The sequence below is a fragment of the Larimichthys crocea genome, unplaced genomic scaffold (genome assembly GCF_000972845.2).
Source record: "Larimichthys crocea isolate SSNF unplaced genomic scaffold, L_crocea_2.0 scaffold33, whole genome shotgun sequence".
In the NCBI taxonomy this organism is placed as follows: Eukaryota; Metazoa; Chordata; class Actinopteri; family Sciaenidae; genus Larimichthys; species Larimichthys crocea.
In genome coordinates, this window is record NW_020854355.1 from 784,144 (window position 1) to 796,643 (window position 12,500).

Consider the following 12,500-nt stretch of genomic DNA (forward strand, 5'->3'; position numbering starts at 1 on the left):
AACGCAAACTGATTCCACAGATGGTTTAGTTCAAATTCACTAATAAATATATTATTAATTAACACTGGACTCACACATTCTGTATCATGAAAACTTTCACTCACATAACGCTGTTTCTATCTGCGTCTAATCACCTGAAAATAAGAATTGTTATTAAATGATTCTGAAACATTGTTGTTACGTTAGAATCAGCGCAGGGAGCGCTGCATGTTCAAAGAACAAACTAAACCGGCTGCAGATAGCACCTATTCATAGGGTGAGGCGAGCAGTACTCAGTTGGTCATAATCTGCAACTTCACCAAGATTCCGCTAAATTCAGCAGCAGCTCAGTCTGTGGGGGTTTGGCTTGGGAACCTGAAGGGTGGCCACTTCAAGCCCAGCGTGGACCGAAGTGTGGAAGGTGGGCCGACAGCCGGAGAGGTGCCAGTTCACCTCCCGGGCCCTGCCGAGGTGCCTTTGAGCGAGGCACAGGATCCCTGAGTGCTCTCTGGGCACGGCTCTGTGTCTCTGCCCATCACTGCTGCTGGATTTCTACTTTCTATTCTGCACACTGGACCTTTAAGTTTTTACAAAATAAATAAATAACATACAGAGAACATATGAACAGGCGTATATATTTAGCTGACGTGAGCCACTCATGTATGTTCATGTTAAAATGATTTCTGTTCCAGCTTCAGATCAGAAATATTCAAATCTTTGCTGAAGTAAAACTTCTCGCACTGCGCCGTCTGTTGCCTCGGTGTCGTCATCTTAAAGAGTAACTGATGACTGTTTCTGCTGACCTCTAGTGGTTCACCCTCTTATCTTCCTGCAGTGATGTCACAGTGTACTGCCAGTACACTGTGACATCACTGCTGAGGTCAGAGGTGGAATCTGAAACGTTTAATTGCAAAGAACATTTAGAGGATTTACAACCAGAAGAGGCAGTCTGGACTTTATGAATCCCTCGAGGGGAAGTTCACTGTTAGATATTCACACACACACACAGACACACACACACACACACACACACACACACACACACACACACACACACACACACACACACACATGCATTAATGCATGGAGGTGTTGGAGCGTGGAGGTTGCCTCAGAGGACGCTGCCTCCAACAGTTGCTTTGCTTAAGAGCGCCTCAGCGCAGGAAGGAGGGCTGGATATAATTAATGGACAAACCTGCATTCCTTTTAACCGCCAGCAGGGGCTGACTTCACTGGTTGCAAAAAGAAAGTTGTATTGAGTCTAATGGAGCTGACTGATTGGCTCAGCATGATGTTTTGTATTTCATATAAATTTAAATTCCCCATACATGATGCTCTGAGCGACCTGTGAGAACCTGGAATACATGTGTGGACTGTGAACGTCCTCAGGTTGTTAATTCATATATTTAACAAAGTCACATTCAAACAATAATTGGAAAATTAGAAATCAGGGAAGTGATTCTTCCGCTCGTCGTCTGGTTTCTCATAAAGAAGTAAAACTTTCATTAATTTGACAGGCAGGATTTTCTGGACTAAAAAGATGTTCAAATTCTTTTGAATCTCATTTTTTTGTCCAATTATAATTCATAAATGAAGTCTCTGTTCAGCTTCCCATCATGCCACAGAAAGGTTCTTTCACAGAGATGAATTAGAATAAAACTCGTGGATTCATAGAAAGAATCTTCTGGATCAGAACTTGAATAAACAGACGAGCTGATCTTCAGTTATATCAGAGACTCTACATCTGGATTTACCTTGGACCTCCTCCATTGTATCTGTGATCAGCATTATGGGTCTCCTCCTGAACCGGATCTCGTCGGTCTTTGGCCTCCAGCCAGACTTTTAGCAGAACGTCAGACAGACTAACAGGACTTCAGATGTTTGGGTTGTGTGTCGGTTCTTGAACGTCGTCACTGTTTGTCGTCCATCCTCCATCGGGTCCAACTTGTCGAGTTTCAGCTGCATGACACAACCCGACTCAGTTCTGGTACCAGGCGACCTTCAACCAATCAGATCAACAAACCGTGACGGAGTCAACCTTCAGAAGAAAGTTTCTTTCTTTCTTCCTCAATGCAGAAATTCAGAACCTGAACCTGGCAACATGAATTCTGCTAAGTGACCCAGACTGGACCAGATCCGCTTTAAGCCGGGCCTGACTCTCCATCCAGAGAAGTCTTTGTTCTTCTTTAGTGGAAATAGCAGCTATGCTAAGCTATGCTGGCTGCTGATTGGTCCAAGCCAACGTGTGCTTTGTACGGTTAGCTGGTCTGTTCAGGTGTAAAGATGTGACTTCCTGTCAGGTGAGTGTGGAGCAGCATCTGTCAGTGATGCTCAGTGACTGCAGGTAAACCTCACCTGGTTAAACCGACTGTTAATGCAGAGCAACAGGAGGACGGGGACATGTCTGCAGACAAGAAGACAGAGACGTCAGGACGGGAATAAAGACGGCAGGAGTGACTGACAGGTCAGGAGAGGGAGGTGAGGTGAGGAGGATGCTGGGAGAAAAGCGTCCTCATTAGCATACTGGCTCAGCTTCAGTCTCAGTAATCCCTCAGTGACGAGCAGCACGTTCCACTGATAAACCCAACATGACGGCAGCTGCACCCACAGAACACACACCAGAATTATATTAAGTTTAAACTAAAACACCTGCAGCCAGACAGACAACAGAACCGGGCTCAGCAGCCGGACCAGACCAGATTCAAGCACAGCCTCTGAGACCAACAGGGACTAACGTGACAGTACCGAGGCGATTCACAGACGTCATGATGGAAACACTGAGCACTAACTGTGGTTAGATCAGTCAGCCATGTAGCTAACTGAGCTGACTCAGCCCGGGATGCCAGGATCCAAACCCGACTGCTGTGTTCACTGTTAGACCGGACACTGCTGGTTCAGAGGTTCTGTCACTGTGTTCACTGTTAGACTGGACACTGCTGGTTCAGAGGTTCTGTTGCTGTGTTCACTGTTAGACTGGACACTGCCGGTTCAGAGGTTCTGTCGCTGCCTTTCAAACTGCTTTGTATCTGTAATGACGTTTGTGAGTGTCATTTTGTGTTGGAGTGTCATACCGTGCATGGATCCATTTTTTCACCTTCAGCTCACAGCAGCGTATCTAAAAGCCTCTGAGGGGACAATCCAACAGAACCGCAGCACTGAACTGAAGAGGAAAACACTCAACAAGCTTTTCATAACGTCAAAGTATGAAACCAACAAATCCAAAACCTGCACACAGAAACAGGTCGTTGATTCCAAAAGCACAGCGCGTGGGGCTCGGTCCAGTTTGATCAGCCCCCTCACTCAGCTCAGTGTTCAGCTCAGATATGAAGCTCTGCTTCAGCCTCGTTATGGACGCCCTGCAGGAAACACTTCCACACACACACCATCAGCTCTCCCACGGTTTGAACGTCCTCACTTCATGAACATTTGATCTGTTCTCCTCGCAGACATCAGGACGATGCTGCAGGTCTGAAAGCAGCTGCTCCTTGAAATCATCCAGGCGTCACAGGGACACCGTCCTGATTATACTCACATCAGCATGTTCACCTCGCTGCTTTTCCTTCACAGTGTCAAGTAAAAACTTCTATGAGTGGCTGTGAGGGACATTATTCAGAAGCACCCTGCAGTCTGCAGACTGAGGAGCGTGAGGCAGCGTGGATCGTATCTATGGACTGTCTGGACTTACAGAGGACTTCCTGTTTGTTCTTAGTCAGACTCTCAGCTTCTCTGAAGGCTGCATCATTCTCACTAACTTGAATGGAGATGAGGGTTTGATTGTGCGACTCTTTGAGAATCCCAACATGCTGATGGATAAACACTGATGGAAGCTGCTCAGTCACACACAAAGCTGCAGAAATGTTCATGTCCAGGCTGCCACACTGTGAGTCTTTCATCTGTGTCCCTCATGTTACTGTTGTTCTGCCTTAACTGTGCAGAGACGGTCAGTGAACATCTTTGTTTAATGTCAATGATCAGAAAAGACAGATGAAGACATGAAGACTGTTGATTTATTATATTTGTGGCACATCTGTATCACACGTGTCATGAGGCCGGTGCAGTCACTGATCTGTCCAAGCTCCTCTCGTCTGACACGTCATGTCTTGGAGACGGGGTGTCCTCGTCCTCAGATCTGTCCAGTGAAGTTACTTTGGAAATGTCACCAGAAGCTCGGGCTGACTCATTCACACTGCAGAGGTGTGAGTGTGCTGGTCAGGGAGCAGGTCCGACCCAGACGACAGCTCCAGGCGGTCATCATGAAGGTGGGCCTGCTCCTCACATGGTCACACATCTGATGGGTTTTTGCTGCGAGAGCCAGCTCGGCGTCTGTCTGTCAGCCTTTTATTTCACCAACCACTAAAAGTCAGTCCCACATTTACTCTTGTCCGGCGGCTTCTTGCTCGCTCACTCTCTCCTTTTCTCTTCTTAGCTTCCTCCGTCAGCGTCCTCTTCACTCTCTTCTCCTCTGCCATCATGTCCATAGAAGCTGCTGAGCCTGTTACTCCTCTTCTTCTTCCTGGTAGTCCATAACGCCTGTTGGTACAAACACTCAGTTCGTCAGCTTGGCGGTGAGCTCAAGCGACGGGTACCGTCGCTCTGAGCTCACCGCCAAGCTGACGAACTGAGCTAACAGCAGCTACAGCTGTCAGCATTTTCTTACTGTCCATCATAAACTCTGTAAATCACAGAGAGTTGAGGCGGAGCAGCCGGAGGACATCAGTCAACCATAAAATGATGGTTGACTGATAGCTTCCACGTCAGCGTCCTCTTCACTCTCTGCTCCTCTGCCATCGTGTCCAAAGTTACACACAGTGTGAGAACAGACGCACTAACAGTTACACAGAGTCAATTTAAGCCACGCCCGCCTTCTTACAGGATGCTGATTGGTCTGTAATCGCTTCATTTCCCCTCAGCATCGAGCTGCAACACGTGTGAAAATCTAAAAACGATCCCTGCAAAGCGGCATGTACGTTTCAGCTTCTTTTTATGTGAAACACACACACACACACACACACACACACACACACACACACACGTCCTCATTAAACACCTGCTGTCAGTTACCTGCAGCCGTCCGTCGAGCCTGGTGGAGGGATGAATTGTGTGAGACGTCAGGCCGGCCGTGTCAGCGTAGCACAGTTTCCACGTAATGACTCCAACTGCTGCAGAGACATGAGTGCAAATGTTAAACTGTCAGATTGACACAAACAGAGCGAGCGGTGATGTTTGTGTCTGTTTTTATTCTTCTCATTAAAGCTGCTGTTTTGTTTTTGGGTGATTGTCTCTCAAAGTGTGAGAGTCACATCTGCTTCCATTTCAATTCCAATGAAACTGAACTGACACGAAGGAGTCGTCACATGTTTCATGTGAGTTTCTTTATATCGATGTGAACACGTCTTTGTAGGGCCATGTGTTTTACCGGACACGTAAGGAATCGTTCAGATGTCATGTTTCTTAAAACGCCCACGCTCCGCGTGACGCACCGAGAACACAGACCGGCTCAGAGTTCTGGTCTCGGTGCAATGCATGATGTGTTTTTCACCTCACACAGGGTGAGGGGACGCCGGGCTGCTCATCTGAATGAGACTCATGATTTTCAGCATGTTAAAGTATTTGATGTTGTTCTTTCATCACCATGAACACACACTGTGCCACACACACACAGAGCACCAAACGTGGATTCATCCACCGCTGAAAATAGTCCCCAACAAATGCACCATCACCTCTGGTCTTCGTTAATTACTGAAACTTTTCACTAAATTGAATATTTGTGTTTTGGGCTTAAATCTGAGACACAGACAGGAAGGTGGTGCTGAAAGATGGACTGACGTGTTACAGGTCTCGAGTCCGGTTGCTGCAGTTTCTTCTCACTGATAATTAATGGAGCATCTTGCTGCCGATGGTGTTGCTGTTTGGGGACCAGGTCCAATTAGGACCTTTGACCCGGGGATAATTAGACCTGAGAGACAGAACATAAACTAAAGCAACAAACCTGTTTGCTCTTTCAGACTCTATGACGGTGCGGAGAGGAAAGAAGCTCAGCATCTCCATCCAGGAACACATGGCCATCGACGTCTGCCCCGGCCCCATCAGACCCATCCGACAGATCTCCGCCTACTTCCCCCGCCTGTCCCCCACCTCCCCCGGCCCCCTCTCCCCTCTCCCTGCCTCCTCCCCTCTGGCCCTCAGCCCTGGCTCCGTGGCCTCCGGGATGGGTGGGTCTCACCTCCTGTCTCCTCTGCTGGCCCACGGCAGGCCGGGCGGCGGCGGGTCTCTGTCCCAGACCAGCAGCATGGACACATCGGTGGAGATCAACAGCTCCGACAGTGACGACTGCAGTGAGCCTCGCTGTTGGCATGTGTGTGTGTGTGTGTTACTGTGCGTCTCTACACACCTGCACACACACAATCTGTAGAGTCTCTTTGCATGAGTCAGCATGAAGGTGCACACAGAGTTCAGCCTGTGTCAGGTACGACGTCTCACATGTAGCAGAACTCAAACAGGCGTGTCACAGTCCACAGCACGGCCTCAGTGTGACGTTTCCTTTATGAACTCATAGTAATGAGTCGCAACAGATGATTTGTTCATTTATTTCATCATTATTTTGGACTCCACTGTTGCCAAGCAACACATTCACACTTTCTGAACACTAGCTTGTTTTATCTACGCTGTGGCAGCAGGTCAGGAGGTCAGACCATGGTCAGGAGGTCAGACCGTGTTCAGGAGGTCAGACCATGTTTAGGAGGTCAGACCGTGTTCAGGAGGTCAGACCATGGTCAGGAGGTCAGACCGTGTTCAGGAGGTCAGACCGTGTTCAGGAGGTCAGACCATGGTCAGGAGGTCAGACCATGTTCAGGAGGTCAGGAGGTCAGACCAAGTTCAGGAGGTCAGACGTGTTCAGGAGGTCAGACCGTGTTCAGGAGGTCAGGAGGTCAGACCATGTTCAGGAGGTCAGACCGTGTTCAGGAGGTCAGACCACGTTCAGGAGCCTCTGAGGTCTGAAGCTTCAGATTTATTGAAGCTTCACAGAGACACGGAGCCTGAGTCGGTCTCACTCTTTGGACTCTGCAGATAACAAAGACACGTCAACAGCGAGCTGTCCATTATGTCTATAAGACCAGACCCTGGACACCACAGTGCTGAGACAGACTGACACCTGCTGTCCTCAAGCAAAGCCAACACCTCCGACTGCAGGACCTCCAGGTCCACACGAGACCCCGTGAGGAATCTGTTGATCATCAGACATGTCCAGGTCTCGGTCAGGGTCAGGGTTTAGTTCAGAGTTCCTCCTCTGAGCAGCAGCTGCTCAAACCTTCATCATAAGAATGGTGTTGGATATAAAGAGACACACTCGCTGCTGTTTCTGTTAATGTGTAAATTAAGATTAATATAATTTATGTCAAACATCATTTCAGTATTTAACCACGTCAGTCAAACTGGTCCTGACAGTCAGACAAAACTATGAAGAAGTTCTTACTCTGAGTAATGATGGGAAACAGAAACCTTCTATATATACTGTGCACTCATTTGAAGGTGGCGCTCCATGTGGCGAGGAGTGGAAATGCAGCTGAAAACCTGCAGTTCATGACAAGCAAAGTCTTTAAAACATGACGACTCTCTCATTTCATTAACGTCCACTGGAACGTAACATGAATTAACATCAAATGAATAAATAAAACGTTTCTCAGCCTGGTTGGTGCTCGGGAGAATTCAGATTTACAGCCTGAATATTTCCAACATCCTGCGGCGACTCCGCCGTGAACAAACACAAAAACACAAGAGTCCAATTTATCCGAGACCAGCGGCCACTTCCTCCCCAGGTTTACCCCAGAGTTCAGCTCAGAGGCTCAGCTGATGAATAATTCACCAGTTTATGGACACAAAGTCACATTAATAATGCAACATGTGTGTTTTACTGAGAAGACGTTTAACAATGTTGGATGAAGCTGCACTTAAAAAGAAGAATGATGATCTCTTCCTCCTTCATGCTCTCCATCATCACTGAGCTGAGAAATAAATGACTCCGGGTGAGAGCTGCTCCAGCTCCTCTGTGATTCAGATCCAGAAAGACTCATTAGAGTTTTTTCGATCCTCATTAACACACAGTTACAGTCATATGTGTTTGGCTGATGATAGATGATCAGATTCAGCAAAGCAGAGAAGCTTGAGTTCTGTCCTCATGACATTTACATTTCCTCAGTGTAGATGATTTCTGCAGCGGCGTCTTCGGGTTGTTCAAGTGTTTCGTGTGTTTGTGCAGAATGATTTTTCACTGCAGTCGTCTCTGTCGGTGTAGGCGTGCAGAATTCAGCACCAGAGGCGTTCAAGTGCAGAGAAAACAGAATAAAACATGTAAAACATGAAGTGCAGAGAGAGTTTGTCACGTTTCAGCCGATTCAGACCAGATTTATGTCTCGTGATCGACAGCATCTTCTCATTCCATAGTTTTTCTTTTACTTTAATAATTCAGAGACATCCAAACTGTGAAATAACACGAGGCCGCACCCTGGAATGGTTTTTAATTAACAGATGTGTCTTGTCACAAGTTAATTAGTGAAATGAGTTGCCTTCCTAATGTGTTAGAGACCGCCACTTGTTCAGAGGTCGTGTTGGCAGACAGTAAATATGTATCTACTGTAGTGATCTACAAACTTAGTCTGACCTGTTGACAAAGAGGCTCAGCTAACGCGTCTGCAGCTCGTTAACGGTTTGATTCCCGTCACGTGTCATCGGGTCGGCCGTCCTGAGTTAACGTGTGTGTCCACTCTGCACGCGAACACAAGCAGCAGGTTCATCAGTTCAGAGACTGCACATCCACACGAGCAATTCAAATCTTATTCACTAAGAAAAGGTTGAAATTCATTAAAAAAAGAGCGTCCGCAGTAAAGTCCAGACCTCAGGAGCTTCATCAGGAGCTTCATCAGGGGCTTCATCAGGGGCTTCATCAGGAGCTTCATCAGGATCTTCATCAGGGTGGTTTTATCTGTCCACATTGCAGTGATAGGGGTCGGGCTCCTCCTCGGGGTCAGTGGATAAATCTGAGGGGTTGTGACAGTCTGAATAATTTCCCCAGACTCTGTAATTAAAGATGTACTCAGTTACTCCAAACATCTTTCCTAGTTTCCTGTCTTCTTCCCGCCTACGTCCACGTCAGACTGACTGTAGACCTGATGCAGGACTAAAGCTGCTGCTGCTGTGCGGCTCTCGATGTGGAGCCAACGTCGTGGAAATAAAATGCAAATGATGAGGAGAGGCAGCAGCTGTGCTTCTTCATCGTTTCATTTCACTGAAGTTACAGGAACTTTTTCAGCTTTCCACAAATCCTCCATAAGAAACGAGGACAGAAGCACGTGGATTATTCTGAGTCTGAGCTCCTCCACCCACTCCTCCACCCACTCCTCCACCCACTGCTCCACACTGAGAGACAGCCACCACAAACCACATGTGCTGTGTCTCTTTGTGGCAGCTTGTTTGAGTGTTTTGTCTCTTTATTATATTTTCTATCTATTTGTCTGTTTGTAGTTCATTTTAGTGTCTTTGCAGTTTTATAGTTGTGTAGTAAGTTTCTGATATTTATTAAAAATGTAAAAAATCATGAGTTCATTGGCCAACAAACTAAGAAACAAGTCCCAGCCCGTCAGGTAGCATCACATTTATAACAACCAGTCCAAGTGGCGTCTGATCGACGGATCCACAGTGACCGGAGTCCGTTGGTGTTTCGTGCTCGTTGGTAGTCGTAGAAGTCGTGGAAGTGAACCGGGACGCTGTGCTGTGAATCACACTGTAGCTCATAGTTTAGCATAAAGATCCAATATGTTGTGTAAGCTGTGTTTTGTCCACGTTCATGAGAGCCGATGCCCAAAATACACGTTTGTTCTAATCCCTGTGAATCATGCGCTGCATGTACGGCCTTATATAACTGCAGTGAACCTGAATGAACATGTGTCTGCAGTGTGTATGCATGTAGTAACGAGCCCTGACGGATGTGTTTGCTTTGCTTTAAGAGGATTTTCCGTGTCCACGTGATGTGTTGTGTTCAGATTGCTGTGACAGGTGCTGCTCCACTAAATTGGATTTCCATCTTCTGAGCGCTTGGTGTTCCTCAGACACTTCTCTGTTCCCGTGCATGCTTTCAATTTATTCAGACAGATTTTCAACGATGTGATTTGTGTTGTGTACTGAGGCGACGGTGGTGAGCGTGTTTTTCTTTATGACTTATGATAATGGTCTTTATGTGTTATTCCCTCAGCTGCTCTGGGAACGCTGGAGTTTCAGCTGAGATACGAGCAGAGCTCCAGCGAGCTGCATTGCACCATCCTCCGGGCCAAGGTAAGGATTCGCTCCAGACCGCCGGTGTTAATGTGCTGCTCGAACAGACAGCTCCTCTGAACACTGTGAAACACTCTGCACCGATCCAGACACAAGTGCTTTCAGGCTCAGTAGTTTCAGAAGGACTCAGCAGAGAGAGGACAAGCTGAACGCAGCTTTGACATGTTGGACCAGATGAACCACCAGCTGCAAAACCGTCTAAAATATCAAATGAATCCAAATTTTAGATTGTGGTGGGATTAAACCATGATTTCATGAGCCACAAATCGTGGAAACAACAAACCATGCTTGGGCTTTTCTGGCCCTTTGTGGTCTCCTGTGTCTTCTGTCGCCCCCCTCACTCAAACACTGTGTCTGGGACACAAAGAGAAGACATGTCTGTCATCATCCAGGAGACTTCCAACACATTCAGGCCCTGCTCTGGGACCCAGCAGGTCCACAGGTCAAACAAACTGTGGGACCGTCCTCCACCCGCCACAGATCCACTGCCAGGTGATTTATACCTGAGCTGCTCCCTCCTCTGTTTCCTAACCACATAAATCTGTGCAGAAGACTGAAGCGTTGCAGCTCTGATGAGTGGCTCAATAAGCCTGAATGTGCCCTGAAATACTATTATAGATATAATAAATATACAGATATAATACTTTTACACTGCAGCCTCTATAATTCTTCACTCAGTGAAGGAATATCCACAGAGGACACGAGCAGATCTGCAGGTGATGATATTAAAGCTCATCCCTCATAGAAGGACTTGAGTTATATCTGCACAGTATAGATATATATAACATATACATCTATACCTGAAGGAGAGCAGCAACACAAAGAGATGAGTACTGATCCGTTCCAGCCTCTGACGGCTTAAAAAGACTAATCATAGGATTTTACAGTGAGAACCTGAAACGCTGAAGGTTCTCTTTGGAACTTTCAGAAAACCTTTAAAAAACAGATATTGGATATTGATTGGCATTCACAGTAATCAATAGAAAGGTGCATCAAACCTCTGCTATGCACTGCAGCCAGCTACGACAGTTTCTCCATGTCTAAGACAACGTTAGAGAAACTTCAGTCCACAGGCTGAAAGTCTGAATGACTGCTGAGTAACATCTCGTACTGAGACTCCATAAAACCAGAGAATGGAAACACATCGATATATCTGTGTGAGGAAATCAAACCTGCAGCTTCAGGTCTGAATCTTTAAAACCAGATGAACTTCACTGCTCCTCATCTGTCAACATGATCTGTTACTGAGATCAATATGAAGAAGTACAACATGTAGTACTTTAGTACTTTGAGTACATATGAAGAAGTACAACATGTAGTACTTTAGTACTTTGAGTACACATGGTAAGGAGGGGGACAGAAGTACTCTGAACTCAGGATTAGAGAAACGTCCTCGAACACCTTTAGCAGGGCCGTCCCCTCAGGGTGGAACATTCATGCTTCAATATGAACAATCTAATCATTTTACAGATATCAATATCTGTTTACTGCATGAAGATAAAAAATACTACAGTACTAATACCTTTACTTCAGTAGCATTCTACATGGAGGAGCCAGCTCGGCCTTTTATTTCCCCAGCAGCAGCTGATATCACTGACTAGTCCAGCAGCAGTCAGCCCAGAACCAGAACCAGAACCAGAACCAGACCCAGCAGCAGCTGATCTCACTGCCTAGTCCAGCAGCAGTCAGCCCAGCTCGGCGTCTGTCTTTCAGCCTTTTATTTCACCAAGCTCTCACCAACCACTAAAAGTCAGTCCCACATTTACTCTTGTCCGGCGGCTTCTTGCTCGCTCACTCTCTCCTTTTCTCTTCTTAGCTTCCTCCGTCAGCGTCCTCTTCACTCTTTCTCCTCTGCCATCATGTCCGTAGTAGTTGTGTCTGTCTGAGCCGTCTGTGAGGTCACAGTCTGTTCCTCAGGCTGATTTAAAAAGCTGAAATATTTTTAAGAAATCGATCTCTGCAAATGTCAAAGCTGTGAGAGGAAACCTAAGAGGTCCGTCCTGCTGATGAGGTCAGCAGGTTGAAGTCAGGTGTTTGATCTGGTCCAGCTGTTTTTCGTACCTGTTGTTGTGTTCTGGTGTGCAGGGTCTGAAGCCGATGGACTTCAACGGTTTGGCCGACCCGTACGTCAAACTTCACCTGCTGCCTGGAGCCTGTAAGGTGAGACACGAGCAGAGACATCACCACCAGGTTTC

At 46.8% G+C, this 12,500-nt stretch overlaps 1 protein-coding gene across 2 annotated transcripts in view; it reads left to right on the forward strand.

The window, feature by feature from the left end:
• doc2a (double C2-like domains, alpha) overlaps nucleotides 1–12,500 on the forward strand; it is a 38,392-nt gene that overhangs the window by 5,678 nt on the left and 20,214 nt on the right. For both annotated transcript variants that reach the window (XM_027276232.1, XM_027276233.1), the window contains exons 2-4: nucleotides 5,985–6,314; nucleotides 10,226–10,305; nucleotides 12,391–12,465. In XM_027276232.1, the coding sequence (XP_027132033.1) occupies nucleotides 5,990–6,314; nucleotides 10,226–10,305; nucleotides 12,391–12,465 (480 nt within the window). In that variant the 5' untranslated portion in view covers nucleotides 5,985–5,989. The remainder of the gene's footprint in view (nucleotides 1–5,984; nucleotides 6,315–10,225; nucleotides 10,306–12,390; nucleotides 12,466–12,500) is intronic.